This window comes from Lampris incognitus, chromosome 11 (assembly GCF_029633865.1).
Source record: "Lampris incognitus isolate fLamInc1 chromosome 11, fLamInc1.hap2, whole genome shotgun sequence".
Taxonomy (NCBI): Eukaryota; Metazoa; Chordata; class Actinopteri; order Lampriformes; family Lampridae; genus Lampris; species Lampris incognitus.
Window position 1 is genome coordinate 50,752,320 of NC_079221.1, and position 18,904 is coordinate 50,771,223.

The 18,904-nt window shown below is 43.8% G+C and overlaps 1 protein-coding gene across 1 annotated transcript in view; it reads left to right on the plus strand.

Annotated features, from left to right (window-relative positions):
* LOC130120404 (carboxy-terminal kinesin 2-like) overlaps positions 1 to 18,904 on the plus strand; it is a 97,809-nt gene that overhangs the window by 55,158 nt on the left and 23,747 nt on the right. The window contains exons 4-8 of the mRNA XM_056288944.1: positions 1,751 to 1,867; positions 2,108 to 2,194; positions 14,168 to 14,365; positions 16,952 to 17,116; positions 17,324 to 17,462. Coding sequence (XP_056144919.1) covers positions 1,751 to 1,867; positions 2,108 to 2,194; positions 14,168 to 14,365; positions 16,952 to 17,116; positions 17,324 to 17,462 — 706 coding nt within the window. The remainder of the gene's footprint in view (positions 1 to 1,750; positions 1,868 to 2,107; positions 2,195 to 14,167; positions 14,366 to 16,951; positions 17,117 to 17,323; positions 17,463 to 18,904) is intronic.

Here is an 18,904-nt window from a genome sequence, read left to right on the forward strand (position 1 = left end):
AAGATATAGTCCACCTGTGTGCACTTTCCTCCACTCTTGTACGTCACCCTGTGCTCCTCCCTCTTCTTGAAATATGTATTCACCACAGCCATTTCCATCCTTTTCGCAAAATCCACCACTATCTGTCCTTCCACATACCTCTCCTTGACTCCATACCTACCCATCACCTCATCATCACCTCTGTGTCCTCGACCAACATGTCCATTGAAGTCCGCTCCAATCACCACTCTCTCCTCATTGGGTACCCTCTCCACCACGTCATCCAACTCACTCCAGAGTTCTTCTTTCTCATCCATCTCACACCCAACTTGCGGGGCATATGCGCTGATAACATTCAGCAATACACCTTCGATTTCCAGATTCATACTCATCACTCTGTCTGACACTCTCTTCACCTCCAGCATGCTCTTGACATACTCTTCCTTCAGAATTACCCCTACCCTATTTCTCCTCCCATTCACACCATGGTAGAAGAGTTTGAACCCACCTCCAATACTCCTGGCCTTACTCCCCTTCCACCTGGTCTCTTGCACACACAGTATGCCTATCTTTCTTCTTTCCATCATATCAGCCAGCTCTCTCCCTTTACCAGTCATAGTGCCAACATTCAAAGTTCTGACTCTCACCTCCACACGCCTACCCTTCCTCCTCTCTAGCTGCCTCTGGACATGCCTTCCCCCTCTCCTTCTCCTTCGCCCAACAGTAGCATAGTTTCCACCGGCACCCTGCTAGTTAACAGTACCGGTGGCGGTCGTTGGTAACCTGGGCCTCGACCGATCTGGTATGGAAATCTTATTTATGAACTTATTTACTACTTATTTACTACTATTAAATCTTATCTACTACTGCTCACACAAATGCCTCTGAAATTATTAGGATCCAATTTGTCTCAATTTTTATGAATAGGAGTTATAAGCCCTTTGCTCCAGATGTCAGAAAAATATCCCGAATTTAGAACGATGCTGAATAATTTGAGTACTGCTCTTTGCAGCTCAGGTGTTTTTTTTAGGCATCTCGCTTCTGATGCTGTTAAGGCCACACGCTTTATTGGGTTTTAAGGATTTGAGCTTCTGTGCCAATTCTTCTTGTGTTATTGGAAAATCCAGTGGGTTTTGGTTGTCTTTTATAGTGCATTCGAGCAACTGTAATTTCTGTTTGATCAGATTGTAATTGGAATTTGAGTGTTCTTGTTGGATTTCCGAATAGATATTTTCAAAATGATTTTTCGAAATTTCTCCATTTTGGATAGGCAGGTCTTGTGGTTTTGTAGTGCTCAAATTATTCCACATTTCCCAGAACTGGTTTTGATTCAGGGAATTTTCTATTCCCTGTAGGGTTCTATTTACATGGCTTTGTTTTTTCATTCTTAATGTGTGTTTATATTGTTTTAATTTGTCGCTATATTTCTTTCTTATATCCATATCTTGAGGTTGGTAGTGTTTCGGGTTTGAAAATATATGCAGTTCTTTTCTTATATATCTCTCTCTCACACATTGACAATTTACACTGTTCTTTTCTTATCTCTCTCGCTCTCTCACACACACACACACACACACACACAGAAGAGATGGAGGGTTTCTTCTGAGGGTCTCTTCTGTATGACGACAGTATTCACGCTCAACCAATCACAGCCATCTTTCAAGGGGATTGTAAACCGAAAACATATGCCGTGTTATGCAGCCTATGTTATAGCTCGTTTCTTCTGTCTGAGTTATGACGCTGGGTCTGTCACCATCTCTCTCCGCTGCAGGGTAACATCAGGGTGTTTTGCAGAGTTCGCCCCCTGGTGGGCGGAGGCCTGATTAAGCACATCCAGCTCTCTGGCAGTGACAACAAGATGACATTGACGCTAGTGAAGACCCAGGAGGTGAGATCGCTCACTGACATCCCAACACTTCCAGAAACTTATTTGAAAGACAGTTTTTATTTAATTATTTTTTTGCAGGTCACTTATTCCAAATTTTACCAACCCCTTTGTTTTTATTACCAGCAACGGGGATATTTAGAATGGAAGTTAATTTCTGATATGGTGACTAGTTGTAAATGTATTATCCACTGCCAAAAAAGTTAAGAACATTTATTCTCTCTGTTCCTCTCCTACCCCCAGTCTCATACAGGCCAAGCGAGAGACAGTGAGAAGCAATACAAGTTCAAATTGGACAAGGTGTTTGGCCCGCATGCTTCCCAGCAGGAGGTACAGCAGCACGTTTACAATGTTACAATTTCATTTAGCGGATGTTTTTATCCAAAGCGACGCACATCTGAGAGTTAATACAACACAAGCAAGGATCTAGTCAGGAGGCGACAATGCAAGTAAGTGCCAAAAAACTAGGTTCAAGTCCGATAAGACGTAGGTGTCAATAGGCAGCGCACAAAGGCAATGCGTAGGGTGCATAGAAGTTTTTCTTTTTCTTTTTTTTTTTAAATAACATCAGGTGTGCAGGTGTTTGAGAAAGAGCTGATCTTTAGCTTCTTCTTAAAGATGGAGAGGGACTCAGTGGATCAAATGGAGTTTGGTAACTCATCCACCACCAGGGAACTACAGAAGGGAAGAGTCTGGCTAGTGACTTAGGGCCCCGTTGTGGCGGAAGTGCCAGGCGCCTTTCATTGGCAGAGCATAGTGAGCTGGACTGAGTTTAGAACTGAATGAGGGAATTCAGGTAGGCGGGAGTTGTTTAAGTTGCTGTTTTGTAAGTGAGCATTAAGGTTTTGAATTTGATGCGGGCAGTAACTGGGAGCCAGTGGAGGGATATGAACAGCAGAGTGACATGTGCTGTTTTGGGTTGGTTGAAGACCAGATGCACTGCCGCGTTCTGGATCATTTGCAGTTTGAAAGTGCATGCAGGGAGACCTGCCAGTAAGGATTTGCAGTAGTCAATGCGTGATATTACAAGAGCTTGTACCAGGAGTTGTGCTGCATGCTCAGACAGGTAGGGTCTAATTTTCCTGATGTTGTACAGGGCAAATCAGCATGACCGAGCAATTGAGGCCACTTGAACCTTAAATGTTAGTTGGTCATCAATCATGAAACCCAGGTTTCGGGCAGACTTTGTGCGCATCAGTTGGGTTGATCCGAGCTGTATATTGATCTTATTGTAAGGATGGACTGGCTGAGATGACAAGGAGTTCAGTCTTGGATAGGTTAAGCTGAAGGTGGCATTCTTTCATCCATGCTGAGATATCAGCCAGGCATGACGATATCCATGCCAAGACTGTGAGGTCATGTGGTGGGAATGATAGGAAGAGCTGGGTATCCTCGGCATAGCAATGGTATGAGAAACCATGGGAGTGGATGATTGCACCAAGTGAGGTAGTATATATTGAGAAAAGAAGGGGACTGAGCACTGACCCTTGAGGCACCCCTGTGGATAAGCGGTGCAGTTTGGACACTTCTCCCCTCCAAGATACTCTGAAAGATCTCCCTGAGAGGTAGGACATAAACCAGCGGAGGGCAGATCCTGAGATCCCAAGCTCAGTGAGTAGAGAGGAAGATTTGGTGGTTAACCATGTCAAAGGCAGCTGACAGATCTAACAGCAAGAAAGCTGAGGACTGACCAGCACCTCTAGCCAAACGCAGTGATTCTATTACCAACAGGAGTGCAGTCTCGGTAGAGTGACCCCGCGTAAAGCCAGACTGGTTCGGCTCATACAGATTATTCTCAGAAAGGAATTCAGAGACTTGGTTAAAGACCACGCGCTCATGTATTTTTGAAAGAAAGGGTAGGAGTCAGACCAGTCTGTAGTTTTCAACCTGGGCTGGGTTGAGTGTAGCTTTATGAGCAGCGGGGTGACCCGAGCTTGCTTAAATGTGGTGGGGAATACATTCGTTCTAAGTGAGGAGTTGATGATGAGTGTGACTGTGTGGTTAAGTGCGGGGGAAATGGTCTGTAGGAGTTTGGTTGATATCGGGTCAAGTGGACAGGTCGGATGATTCCAGCAGAAGCTCAGAGACTTCCTCCTTGGTCAGGGGGGAGAATGAGATGAATGAGGCACTGTTAGCTGGCAGCGGCAGACAGAGTTGGTCAGGCTCAGAGAACTGGTTACTGGTGGCAGAAAACTTATCAGTGAAGTATGACGCGAACATGTGAGGAGTGAGCAGAGTGGAGGTCAGAGGAGGAGGCAGATTGAGGAGTGAGTTAAAAGCAAAAACATTTTTCGAGCATCAGTGGACCACAGATCTTGTTCTGATAGTAAGTGGTCTTAGCTGTTTTTCAGCTGGAGGAGAATGATGCTAGGAGACACTTAAAGTCACTGAGGTCAGTAGACTCTGGTTTTATGCCATTTTCTCTCTGCTCTGAGCCCCGCCCTTTGCTCTCTGATGATCTCGGTGAGCCATGGACTAGGGGGGCATTACGAGCAGGTTTTGATGCTAGAGGGCAGAAATTGTTAAGAGAGGAGGCTAGTGAGGAACATAGTGTGTCTGTAGCCTCGTTGACAGGGAGTGAAGAGAATTCATTCTGAGCAGGCATGGAAGCCAAGATCTCATTGGAGAGCTTGGTCAGTGTAAGGGACCAGAAGTTTCCGTGGAAGGGAACCCCTTTGTGGAGGAACATGAGGATGTTTCAGTAAGGAGACCGTGAATTGAATAAAGAACTGGTCTGACAGATGTAGGGGGTGACAGTCAGACTTGCTGTGGAGCAGTTCCGAGTCAAGATCAGATTATGAGTATTGTTTGCTTTGTGTGTGGGAGGGGTGGGGATCTGTCTGAGGTCAAAGGAGGACAGAAGAGACAGGAATTCAGTTACTTGGGTTTTGTCAGTAAGGATGTCAATATCTCCCATGATAATCAGTGGTGTGTCATCGTCAGGAATGGCTGAGAGTAACATGTCTAGTTCGACTACAAAGTTCTCCAGCTGACACCCTGGTCGGTGGTATATGACAACCACAAATAGCTTAATAGGAGCAGTAACCATGACTGCATGGTATTCAAAGGAGGAGCTGTGGCTTAGCAGAGAAAGCTTAGTGAATTTCCAGTCTTTGGAAATGAGGATACCCGTACCACCTCCACGCCCAATAGAACGGGGTGTGTGTGAGAAAGCAGAGTCAACAGAGTACGGCTGGTGTGACAGTATTTTCTGGATTATCCAGGTTTCAGTCTGGGCTAGTACCTGAATGTGTGACAGATTAGTAAGTGCTTGGATAAATTCTGTTTTATTTACAGCTGGTTGGCAATTCCATAACCCAAAAGTAAAGGAGGAGTGGGTAGAGGAGGCTTTCCTGAATGAATAGAGGTTCTCAGGGTTGCATTGTTTGTGACACATGCAATTTTTTTTTTGATAACCTTGAATGACAGGAATGTCTTTGTAGCACATGGTGGGTGTGGCAGGCAATGGGAGAAAATAGTAGAAAAGGGAATTACCAGTCAGTGTCCTTGCTCGGTGGACTCGCACAGGTAGACTCGCAGGTCTTTACCCAATTCAGTCTCGCACAGGTAGACTCGCAGGTCTTTACCAAATTCGGTCTTGCACAGGTAATAATAATAATAATGCATTTTATTTATATAGCGCTTTTCATCAAACTCAAATATGCTTTACATAAATTAGAATAAACTTAAAAGCAACACACCAAAAACATGCAACACAACATTAATCACAGATGAAAGCAAGTCTGAAGAGGCGAGTCCTGATTAATGACTTGAATGTGGGCAGACTGCAGCAGTCTCTGATGTGCTTAGGGAGGGAGTTCCAAGAGGAGGGGGCAGCAGGTCGAGTGCTCGGTCCTTAGTCTGCCTCAGATTAGAGGTGGATAAGAGGGGGCGGGCACGAGAAGGCAATGGAGAAGAGGTGTGTCTTGAGATGGGATTGGAAGAGTGGGAGGGAATCTGAGTCTCTTAATGATTTAAGGGGGAGTGAGTTCCAGAGCCTGGGAGTTGCCCTGGAGAAGGCTTGGTCACCAAAACCGCGGAGGTTGGACCTGGGGATGGAGAGAAGGGAGGCTGAGGTGGATCTGAGGGACCAAGAGGGTTGGTAGGGGGAGAGGAGGTTGGTGAGGTATGGGGGAGCCAGTTGGTGAAGGGCTTTGTAAGTGAGTCGCAGGTCTTTACCCAATTTGATCTTAACACAGTGAGGGCTTGACACACATGGGCTGATGCTTCCGCTGACGCTACAGTGAAGCTGTGTGTTTAAATACCAGGAAGTACCACAGCTGAACCCACCCCCGTCTGATTTTCACAACAAAAGAAGAAATTGAGGGTGCGACCCACGTCAGCTTACCCAGCTGTTGAAGCTCAGAGACTGAAACTAGCAAGTGCTCAGTTCAACAAAGCCTGATAACGATGTAAATCCAAATGAAAACTCAAAACAAATTTTAAATCATTTACCAAACGACTGCAATCTCCTATATGTTCAAGATCAGAGCTTGTTCACACACTCTTCACCCCATGTCTAGACTGCAAGGGTATCAGATGTGTTTTTTACTCGAACATCACATGCTCTCATTTTAATCTATGCGGCTGTCTTTACCGGCTCCATGCAGACTCGCATCTCACAGGCGTAACTGTGACCTGAAGGTTATGGCGAGGGACTAGGAGGTCGCACATCTCAAGCTCTGCAGCTACCGTGTAAATTAATCCTACAATACTAATCCGAATCTTGTCCAAAGTCACGCAATACGTGTATAAGAGTACCCAGAACTAAAATGTCAGGGAAAAACCCGAAAGAAAAGAAAAAGAGAGAGAAAGAGAAGAAGAAAAGGAAATCGCGACACGAGGAAGAGGCTGAGAAGGTTAGCGATGCCATGCAGGTTGAAAATATGGCTAACGAAGAAGACGACCACGAGGAAGAAGATGACGAAATGTTAGACACAGATAAGAATAGCAACCAAGATATCATGAAAGCCATACAGTCTTTGAAAAGTGGACTTTACAAGAAAATTGATGGAGTGCAAGCGACAATTGCGGATGTAAAGAAACAAATACAGGAATGCATGGGTCGCATGGAATAGGCTGAACAACGGATTTCTGACGTGGAGGACGACGTGAAGGAGCTAACGCTCCGAGTTAGCACGCTGGAAAGCACCGTCAAAAGCCTTACTGACAAAGGGGATGACTTGGAATGCAGGAGTCGGCGACATAACGTAAGGTTGGTGGGCCTACCGGAGAAAGAAGAGGGCCAGGATGCACCTGCATTTTTGGAGAAGTGGTTGCCGGAGGCTCTGAACATGGATCCGTGGGAGGGCTTTGTAGTGGAGCGAGCTCATAGAATCGGCGCTCCGGTAGACTCTCGCACAGGTCGTCCAAGGACATTGATAATGAGGTTCATGAACTTTAAGGACAGGGAGCGAGTACTAAAGGCAGCCAAAACCAAGGGACAGGTCCTTTACAAGAACACGTCAGTCCGTTTTCACACCGACCTCTCTGCTGGGGTGCACAAGATGCAGCGCGACTACGATCAGGTCCGGAAGAAGCTGAGAGACGGGGGATCCACAAGCACAGAATCATCTTTCCAGCCCGGCTCCTGGTAACACACGACGAGAGACCCCACACCTTTCAAACCCCAGCAGAAGTGGAGAGGTTTATTCAATCCCTCGGATAAGGACTGACGCAGTAGCCTATTAAGCCCACTTTATTTTATTTTATTTCCATTTACATGAAAGATGTAGCTACGTGTTCGGGCTGTCGCCATTTTGTTTTTGTTTCAGCTTTATTTTTCTACCTGGACAGGACGGAGTCTCGTTTATAGCTGGCCTATTCAGCTTTTGTGGAATGCCCTTAACCCTGAATGAGAGACAATGTCCAAGCACCAGCCGAAATGACATGGGCACATCCAAGTAGGCCTAGGCCTAAGCGACAGAGTCATCATCGGTTTGTGTGCCTGTCGGAGGAAGGAAGGCCCAAATGCATCGCGGACTCTTGTGACCAGGCTACAGACTTTTCCCTCTCCTTGTCTTCCAGTCTACATGCACGGGTTCCAGGTTTGAGTATGTGTTCGGGTGGTTAATGTTATATATGCCTACATGTTGTAAGCGTTGCACAGTTCATTACTGATGTTATGTGTGATTAGTATTTAGAAAAAGTAAGATAGCGAGCTGGAGCGAGAAGAAAATAAAAGGTAGAGAAACTCGTTTTAGCGGTAGTTAAACGTGGGATGGGAGGGGATGTCCAGAGTTCCTGGACTTTAGGTTCAAATGGGGTTGAGGGTGGGTTTTTGTGGTTTCATTTTATTGTTTATTCTTTCATCAGCGGGTGTGGTTTGTCAAAGTACTTTTTCACTACTGTTCCTAATATAACATACCGGAATCAATGTCAGAGAGTTGCAAGGTAAAATTTACTTCGTGGAATTGTAGGGGTTTGATCAAACTCACAAAGGTGAAGCAGGTAATGAGCAGGATAAAATCCTTGAATTCAAAAATCGTTTTTTTACAAGAAACACACATGGTGGATGAGGACATTCCCAAAATAGCAAGACGATGGCAGGGTCAAGTGTTGTCTGCTCCTTACACCACTCATGCTAGAGGGGTTATGATACTAATTCATAAATCGGTTCCATTACGGGTACAGCATGTAGTTAAGGACCCTGCAGGGAGGTATATTATAGTCCAGGGTAGGTTATTATCTGAAACCTTAACTTTGATAAATGTTTACGGCCCCAATGAAGATGACTCTAAATTCTATAATAGTGTGTTTTTGACTGCTTCAAATCATCCTGGGAAATACATAATAGCTGGTGACTTTAACTGTACGTCAGATCCTTCAAAAGACAGGTCAACTGGTTTAGATGATACCCACAGTAAGTCCAGAAAGACGATACACCATTTTATGAAGGAATTGAATCTGTTTGATGTTTGGAGGCATGGTAAACCGAACGCAGTAGAACATTCCTGCTATTCCGGTACTCATAGAACTCACTCACGCATAGACTACTTTTTGGTTTCAGCACTACTTGTCTCCAAAATAGATGAATTTCATTATAGTAGTATAGTTCTGTCTGACCACGCTGCAGTATCCTTGACCTATGAAGATAATAACTTAGTGTGCGACCCCTGAGATGGCGTTTTCAACCCGGGTGGCTTGCGGATCCTACATTCATAGATTTCTTATATAAGCAGATTGACCTGTATTTTGAATGTAACAAGTCCCAGACTTCTGCTAGTACAAGGTGGGAGGCTTTCAAAGCCTTTATTAGGGGCCAAATCATTTCCTTCACTAGCTCCAAGAAAAAGGCTACACGACTTGAAATGAAGACATTAGATGAGGAAATTAAAAAACTGGAAACAGAAATATATAATAGTAGAAATATACCTACAGATGTTCATGCAAGACTGCTACTGCTTAGATCACAGTACAATGAACTGGCAGCTAATAAAGCAGCTGCTGATTTAATGAGGCTCAAACAGTCCTACTATGATCAGGGGGAAAAGCCCGGAAAACTTCTAGCATGGCGTATTAAACAACAACAAACAGAAAGGTCTATTAATTGTATTGAAGTCCCAAGTGGTAGAACTATAGTGGACCCGACAGAGATTAATGAAGCCTTTAGAGACTTCTACGGGAAATTATACAGCTCTGAGTGCTCTCCTAATCTGGACACGCAAACACAATTCCTAGACAATCTTAATATTCCTAAAATTTCGGAAGAGGAATGTAGAGTATTAGATCAAGATGTAACTGCATTGGAAATTGCAGAAGCAAATTGGGTGTATACAGGCTGGAAAATCAGCAGGTCCAGATGGCATCCCTATAGACATTTATAAAAAATTTCAAACCAAATTAATACCACCCCTCTTGGAAATGTTTCAGGAATCCTTTGAGAATGGTGTTCTCCCTACATCTATGAGGGGCGCCCTAATCACTTTACTCCCAAAACCGAGGAAACCAAATACAAAATGTGAAAATATGCATCCAATTAGTCTCCTAAATTCTGATACAAAAATACTCTGTAAAATTCTTGCAAGAAGATTGGAGGATCTTCTACCTAGAGTAGTGGGGGAAGACCAAAACAGATTCATTCAAGGGAGACAGGGTTTTCATAACGTTAGACGAGTGCTCAATATTTTATACAGTCAGAGGGAGGCGCCTGACACGGCCTTACTTTCACTTGATGCAGAGAAGGCCTTTGACCGTGTTGAATGGCCTTATCTGTTTGAGGTGTTAACACGATTTGGCCTTGGAGATACATTTATCAAATGGGTAAGATTGCTTTGTACAGGGCTTACTGCAGAAGTTTTGATGAATAGTAAGGTTTCTAAACCGTTTAACATTTGTAGAAGTTGCCCTCAAGGGAGCCCTTTATCGCCTTTACTTTTTATCCTAGCGAGAGAACCATTTGCTATAGCGGTGAGGACACACAGCGATATTTATGGAATTTGAGAGGGACATCTGGAGCACAGGGTAGCACTCTTCGCCGATGATGTGATATTAATGCTTACAAATCTGCATAAATCTATCCCAGCGCTCCTAAGCCTTATTGAAACATTTGGGAAAATATCCGGTTATAAAGTTAATTACTCCAAATCATCTATAATGTTACTGAATGAAACAGAGAGGAAGAATGGTCTTGTTTATGCTTCTACCTTCAACCCAACAGACAAATTTACATATTTGGGGATACAAATTGTCCCTGAGGTGAATAAGATTGCTCAGTCAAATTATGAGCCCATCCTGGACGCTAGTATTGCTTCGATAGAGCGTTGGACATCCTTACCTATTCCAATGATCGGCAGGATTAATATCCTAAAGATGAATATACTTCCCAAATTTCTTTATTTGTTCCAGAATATTCCCCTAACCCCTCCTTCACCTTTGTTCACGAAAATCAAGAAACTGTTTACCAACTTTATTTGGCAAAATAAACGTCCTAGATTACGTCTATCTTTACTTTATCTACCATATGATCGAGGAGGCCTGAAATGTCCAAATATCCAATGGTATTACTGGGCAGCAGAATTAAGGTCGATTATGTTTTACTTCTCATCTGGAAGTCCCCCAGCTTGGATTGATCTGGAAGCCTGCTCTGTTAAACCGGGCTTACCACTGCACCTGTATTTGTATTCAGCAGACCGTAAATATCTGAAGAAAAATACAGACAACCCTATAATATTGAATATGATTGATGTTTGGTTCGATGCTTGTAAGTATTTGAATATAAATATGTCCCAGTCACGCTTCAGTCCTATTTGGGGTAATGCCAATTTCAAACCAGGGAAAAATGATAGGGGATTTAAATTATGGGCTGAAAAGGGGTTAAGGAAAGTGCAAGACATGTACAGGGAGGAGGATGAAGTATTCATGTCCTTTGAGGAAATATCTACCAAGTATGACATTCCAAGGAATCATTTTTTCAAATATCTTCAGCTAAGGAGTTTTATATCCTGTCAAAGCCATTCATTAGACATTCCTACCATTTCTATATTAGAAGTTGCAGTCACAAAACACTGTTATGATAAAGGTTTAATTTCAACTATGTATGACTTATTTGTATCTGGATCTGATGAATCATCAGAGACAAAACTGAGATTATGGGAGGGAGATATAGAGGAGGAAATATCTTTAGAAGAATGGAGTGAGGCATGTAAAGAGGCCCAGAGACAGACAGTTAGCAGCAACCTAAAGCTTCTACAGTATAAATGGCTGGATGCGTACATATATAACTCCTGTTAAATTGCACAAGTTTAATGACAATATTCCTGATACCTGTATTAAGTGTAGTGAGGCAAGGGGGACACTGTTTCACTGTATATGGGAATGTGTGGAAGTGAAAACCTTCTGGCAAGATGTTGTTGATATGATTGATCAAATTTTGTCAAAGAAATTACCATTGAGTCCAAAGCTTTTTATTCTTGGTTTATATCCTACCATCCCACATTTACATAGCAATGAGTTCAGATTTATAGATATGTGTATATTACAAGCAAAACGTGTAATTGCTCTTAATTGGAAAAGTGTTGATGGACCAAGAATTGGTATGTGGGTTAAAGAAATGGCTTCAAACATGTCAATGGAAAAGATAATGTATATTGTTAGACGTAAACAAAGTGTTTTTGATAAAATCTGGGGATTGTTTCTGTACTTCTTAAGACGTAATACTAATGTTGGTAACTTGCTTCAGCAAGAACAAGCTCTGGGGGAGTAGAACAACTCTATCTGATTGTTTATATGCGTAAAAGCAACTGAAAAAAAACCACACCCTCTTATCAGTCTGTGGAAGAAATTATTGTTATTATTATTTTATTTTATTATTTTTATTAATTTAATTTTTATCTTTATTATCTTCTTTAACCCTGCTTTGAATTGTATTACTTGTTATAGGGACGGGGTTATGGGGGGGGTAGGGTGAAAATGTTTGCTGTACTGTGCTATTACTTGTTTTGATGTAATTTGCAAACAAAATTCAATAAATATATTGCTTTAAAAAAAACTGTGACCTGAAGCGGTTATTTAGGCTTCAAGTGTATTTTTTCCACAATACATGTAAATGTGAGGTTGATGCCCAATAAAAAGGCAATGAATTAATATATTTACCAGCATGTTGCCACCTAGGCTATATATGTGTTATTTCAAACTTCATGGGTTTACTATATATTTTAGGGGTTTATCATTATTTTCCCAATTTATTTATTTAACTTTTATCGTTATTTCTATTTTCTCGTCATTAGCTGACATTGTTCTTTGATTTTATTATTTCTGATGGCAGAACAGTGGACGCATTTTCTCTCTCTTTTTTGTTCTTTGTGGAATGGACAGAGCCAGAGAACAGAACACTCTGCTCCTGTTTGGAATCCCAGACTTAGCGTCTGTTGGCCTGTTTGATTATAAAGCCAATAATAGACACAATGTACACTCTTCGGATGCGATGCAGTAGTAACAACAGAACGAGTGCTGTTTTTCGATTGACAGCTGGTTCTGTCCATGACACAGAATCGGCGAATTAAGCAATGTATTTAAAAGCAGTCTTCCTAAAATGGAGACTACTGCAAAAAACAAAACAAAAACAAAACAAGGATATGGTAACATGTTTGATAGCTGTGGAAACACTTCTGTGCCACAGGAGGGTTTGTAGATGGAAGACGGACACGGGTTGGCGAAACAGAGGTTTTTTTTTTTATTTACATGTTCATTTACAAAGTTCAAAGTCTATTTGTCCACACAAGGGATGGGCAGTGCTGGAGCCTGTGCTGTCCGGCTCCTTCTCTATTCTCTCATGTCATTTCGCTGTATCACCCTGTGTTTAATTGTGCCTCTCAGTGTCAGTTCCAGGACCAGCTTCACTGCTGAATATAAAGGGCAGTTTTTTAGTTTGGCACTATCGGGGTCTGCTCTCCCGTGAGCCATGCCCCCTCACTGTTCACTTACAGATGAGGCTAATTCACACCCCACTACCACAACAGCTATGACACACCAATTGCTTTTGTAAACAGTAGCCTATGGCTCTGTAGGCTTTTAGGTTAAAATATGAAAATAGCCTATTAAGCCATCAGGTTCAGTGTAAAATTATGAATGACTTAAGTGTCAATCATATGTATCAGTGTTAATGGGGAAAAATAGAGAAGATGGAGCCGGTATAGACAGTGGCTTCAGTGTTGTGTAAACACTGACGTGATACTGGTGGGCTAGACTAGGGGCAATCTTGGTCTGGATCACTCTGGAGTCATCACTGTTCACCTATCAATTAGTGTTGATGCTCCGTTTTCACTCATTTCAGGGTGTAGCATTTTTCTTTTGATTTTTAATTTTAAATTTGAAGAAACTCGATAAGGGATTATTTTCTTGTTCCCACAATTAACAAATAAACACTCTTGTCATGCTTGCATTTTAATGTAAGGTGACCTTAACCCTGCTATCGTAGACTGCTGTTTTTGTGTTTCTATTGATGCATTTACAGCTTGTATAGAGACAGGTCCCTTAAACAGGAGGCTGCATGTTTGAGTCTTCATCATCAACAGTCATGTATCCTGTACAATTGTCTTTGAGCAAATCAAATTGTACATTTCTAAGAAGAGTGTCAGTGTCTTAATTGCAGATTATAAAATCACATTGCATTCTCTCTATCTAAGGGTGTGCATGGGTGTTTCAGAGCAAAATGGGGAGAAGATGCATTTAAATCACCAGCAACTTTCACTTGTTTGAAACATCCAAGATGACATTTTTCAAAATATGATTTTTAAGAATACATCAGTTCCTCCTGATGACAGTCAGTGTGACTGGTGTCCATCTCCCGCGCTGTGCTCTCAGGTCTTTGAGGAGCTCTCACTGCTGGTGCAGTCGGCGCTAGACGGCTATAATGTTTGCTGCTTTGCCTATGGCCAGACAGGGAGTGGCAAGACCTACACCATGGAAGGAGGAGACCTGGAGGAGACCAGGGGTGTAATTCCCCGAGCCATGCAGCAGGTCTTCAGGGCATCCAAGATGCTGGGGGAGCAAGGCTGGGAGGTCAGTGAGCAGTATATTCAATGGGAGTTATTGTAGTAGTCAGAGAGAGCTGGCTATGACATTATGCTAAGACTGCTAATGAATATACCTAACACGATCACTGGCCAGAGGACCAGCAGCCAATAGGTGACATTTCCCTATTGGCCTGCAATCAGCCAGTATGCGTTGGACCTGTATACTGGTTGGCCTGTGATTATGTGCACCTGTGCTGGTGACTATTTAATGGGTCTGCGGAAGCTCTTGTATCCTGAACCCTCATCTGCCTCCTCTGTGTGAGAGAGTGTTGTGCTTGGTTTAGTATTTTTGTTTATTCAAGTTTGCTTTATTGCCTGCCCTGTTTGGCAGCGTTGTTTTTCTTCATTGTGTGTTTTGCTGAAGTCCAGTAAAGACACTTCATACTTTACCAACTGCCTCTTCTCTGCATTTGGGTCCGAATACACGGCGTTACAGCAAGACTCGACCAGACATGGACCCAGCAGAGTTAGAGCAGTTGGACACTGCCATTACGAGGTGCAGTTTTGGGCGAACAGCACAACAAGCTGCAGTCACTGGAGGGGAGCGTCCGCTCCATCTCCAGTTCTGTTGGAGAGATCAACCCCATGCTTCAGCAGCTGACAGCGAATCGCTCCCAGCTGCAGCAGGTCCAGGCTCAACAGCAGCAGATGATGAACGCCATCACCAGCCTCACCACCACTCTCAAGCAGCTACAGCCTGTCTCCCAGTCTGTGGGCACTGAACCTGCTAGCCTCCAGCCTGCCTACCTGCTGGTATCCACCAATTGAGGGGTGGTGCCAAGCCGGCTCCAGCCCTGGACCTACTCTGAGGCACCCGCCTGGCCAGCGGTGGTCCCCAGAGTCTCCGCCAATCCCATGTTCCTTGACGGCCGGCCGACGTCCTGTCCGACTACCAGTCGCCCGCCACACTGGCCGACTCCTTCTAAAGGTTCGGCCGGCCACCTCAGCCGACCTGTCAGGCTCAGCTGCCTACTGTCTCCGAGCCTCAGCTGCCCAGCATCCCCGGAGCGCCTCCTAGGTCTGTTTCCCCCACGGCCGTCCCACCACCTCCGAAGTCTGGTTGCCCCGCGGCCGTCCCGTTGCCTCCGAAGTCTGGTTGCCCTGCGGCCGTCCCGCCGCCTCCGAAGTCTGGTTGCCCCGTGGCCGTCCCACCGCTTCCGAAATCTGGTTGTCCAGCGGCCGGCCCGCCACCTTCAAAGTCCGTGTGCCCAGCGGCCCTCCTGCCACGGCGGTACTGTCGGTGTCATCCATCTGCCCGTCCGCCGGAGATGCTCTGCGTCCTGGTTGCCCTCCCGATCGGTCCCAGCCCTCGGGCTGCCCCTCTGTCCATCCTGCTGGGTACTTTAGGTCCTTGGTTTTGGGATGTCTGGAATCCATCCCTTGGGAGTGGGGTACTGACACGATCACTGGCCAGAGGACCAGCAGCCAACAGGTGACATTTCCCTATCGGCCTGCAATTAGCCAGTGTGTGTTGCACCTGCGTACTGGTTGGCCTGTGATTATGTGCACCTGTGCTGGGGACTATTTAATGGGTTGTTTTGCAGACATCGCAGTCGAGTCTTGGAGAGGCTTAACATCAGTCTGCGGAAGCTCTTGTATCCTGAACCCTCATCTGCCTCTTCTGTGTGAGAGTGTTATTGCTAAGCTCCTGTTTCCTGAACCCTCATCTGCATCCACTGTGTGAGAGTGTTGTGCTTAGTTTAGAGTTTTTTGTTTATTCAAGTTTGCTTTATTGCCTGCCCTGTTTTTTTTTGTTTTTGTTTCTTTGTCATGTTTTGCTGAAGTCCAGTAAAGAGACTTGATACTTTACCAACTGCCTCTTCCCTGCAATTGGGTTCGAATACACGGCGTTACAATACCCAGACATCATCTTTGTTTGGATGTCTACCAAATTATATGTACTGAAGTATGGCATTGATGCAGAAGCATAAGTAAATTATAAAGTAACACAATAAGTGCTGACACATGTGGCATGGAGACATTGGAACCCAAAAAGACTGCATCCCAGACTGTAGGCTATATACGTACTGTAGCATACAGCTACACCCAACATGCAGTCACTGTATTCAATAGTGGTGTTAGAAAATGATCGATACAGTTGACTATTGCAATACTATCTTACACATTGCTTCATTGATTTTCAAAAACACGGCATCAATACTTAAAACTGTATACAGAGAGACATGGCAGCGGAACTACGCCATTGTGTAGCTTACCTCTCTGACCACTAAGTGGCAGGTGCAGTATTGTAACAACACTGCACGAAACCACAACAACAAAAGGTGTTTTCAGTGTCAGACTAGCTGTAGCTCCGGTTACTCCGATTTTACACATACTGAAGTGTTTTCTTAATATTTTTCTAAAACTCACAAAATCTTGAAATATATCCGTGTTTGTGGAATCATATCACAATAATGTGAATCACTTGTATCATGATATCAAATTGTATCGTCAAATTCTTGCCAGTACACAGCCGTAAGTGTTTAGACACATACAATATGTTTTAGATATAAGTGGGCTCAGACACTTACAATAACTCTTACCTGAGCCTCTCTTATGTATTCCGTCTTAGTTTTCCTTCACAGTGAGCTTTCTGGAGATATACAATGAGACCCTGCGAGACCTTCTGTACACTGGCATGGCCAGCAAGAGGCCGGAGTTGGATATGCACAAGTCAACCAGTAACGAGGTGACAGTAACCAACATCAACTACAAGAAGGTCACCTCTGAGGACCAGGTATACATACACACCTCAGTGGTTCACTCAAGGCTGAACAGCTTAACAGATTTAAGTGTTTATTGCAGTTTTTCTTGTGAAACTTAGAAGTGTAGAATTTCTGATGTATGGAGAAATATTATGCCATCTCACTTTAATGCCATCTCACTTTAAACAATAATCAAACATTCCTCCATATTTTCCTGTCTCTCTTTCTCTGTCTCACAGGTGTTTGACTTGATTGACTTGGCTAAAAAGAACCGCTCCATAGGACAGACCAATCTCAATGACTGCTCTTCTCGCTCCCACTCTGTCTTCAAGCTGGACATAGAGGGAGAGAACACTGGCAGGGACATCAAATTCAAGTGTAAGTGACCACTTTCGGCATAGTCTCATGCAGCTCAACGGGTAGAGCATGTCACTCATGCTACCATTGGCCCAAGGCCATTTCCTTTACAGCTAAATGCATAGATGATGGCACTAAAAGGGATCCCCCTAAAAAGTGTAGCAGCATTTTTGCAGGAAAGTCTTTCACAAGTAGAAAGAAGTACTAAAATCGGGACAAATACTCCTTGGGGTTTGCTCTTTTGAAAAAACCCATAAGCCATGCAAAAACCAAGATGGTTGCTACTTTTCCAAAACGGCTACCATTCTGGCTCGGAAATACTATTTTGGGGACAACCTTGTGTAGAATTGTCCAATGTATGAACGATCTTGCTATCAAACCATACCTTTTTGACCACAGAGAAGCCAGATTTATAACCCCAGAAGGCTACGAAACTTTGAAAGAAAATAATCTGCTTACTGAGCTCTGCGCTGCTAAGACACATGGTGTAGGTGGTAGAAGCTTTAAGGCTGCAATGTAATCCATGTGCAGAAGTTTTCTATACCTATAGCATATTCTAATTGTCTGCTATAACATGCTGTTCATTAAGATGGCCAATGCAGTTCCAGTGCCATCTGCATGGCAAACTGACTGGAGCAAATGTCTCAGTGAAAAAGTAGAAAAAGGATGCTCCCAAATCACCACCACCAATGCATTAACTAAGTAAACATCATGGCTATACAATGATTGCCACCAATGTTCCTCTCTTTCAAGCCATCAATGAACTCCCAATTGTTCTTGACCCAACAAAATTGGGTGAGGGTAATGGCACAGAGGAAACACTTAAAAGGAACCAAGCAAAGTACCACTGGACCTGTCACCTTCTGTTTAACAACAATAAGCTGGAACGGGCACAGAAAAGAAGAGTTGCTGGTCAAAGTAATCAGCCAGCAGAAGGATATACAAATCTGATTAGAACCAGCCCAGAAGGCCGAACTTCAGCATGCTTCCTATGTGAAAACAAAGCTCCAGCATCCGAACTGAGCCAGGTAGTAACAATGCATCTTAATGAACGATTGAATGAATGTGCCCGAAGTCTGAATGATGGGAAAACTTTGTGCAAAAATGGGTGGTGGGGATGTTATTGCCAAGGAGTTCAGCTACTATGTCACAATTTGACAGTGTGGTGATACACTTTTGAGGGTAGATTCACCAGGGGCTGCTGCTCCTTTAAGGCAGACATTTTAGTGTGCTGACGTAGGCACGGCTTGGGGTTTCCGGGGAGCCATTTTTGCAGCAGCCTAGCGGTTAGCTGGTTGCCAGGAGAGATTGTGCTGTATCGGTGTTGTTATGCATGGCGAGTAAACGAAATTGACTCGACTCGATCTCTCCATCTCCTCATTCCTGCACTCCCACAACAGACCTGTATAACAGAGAGAGGACCCATCTGAGAATTAAGAGACAGCAGCAGTACGTGGGAAGTA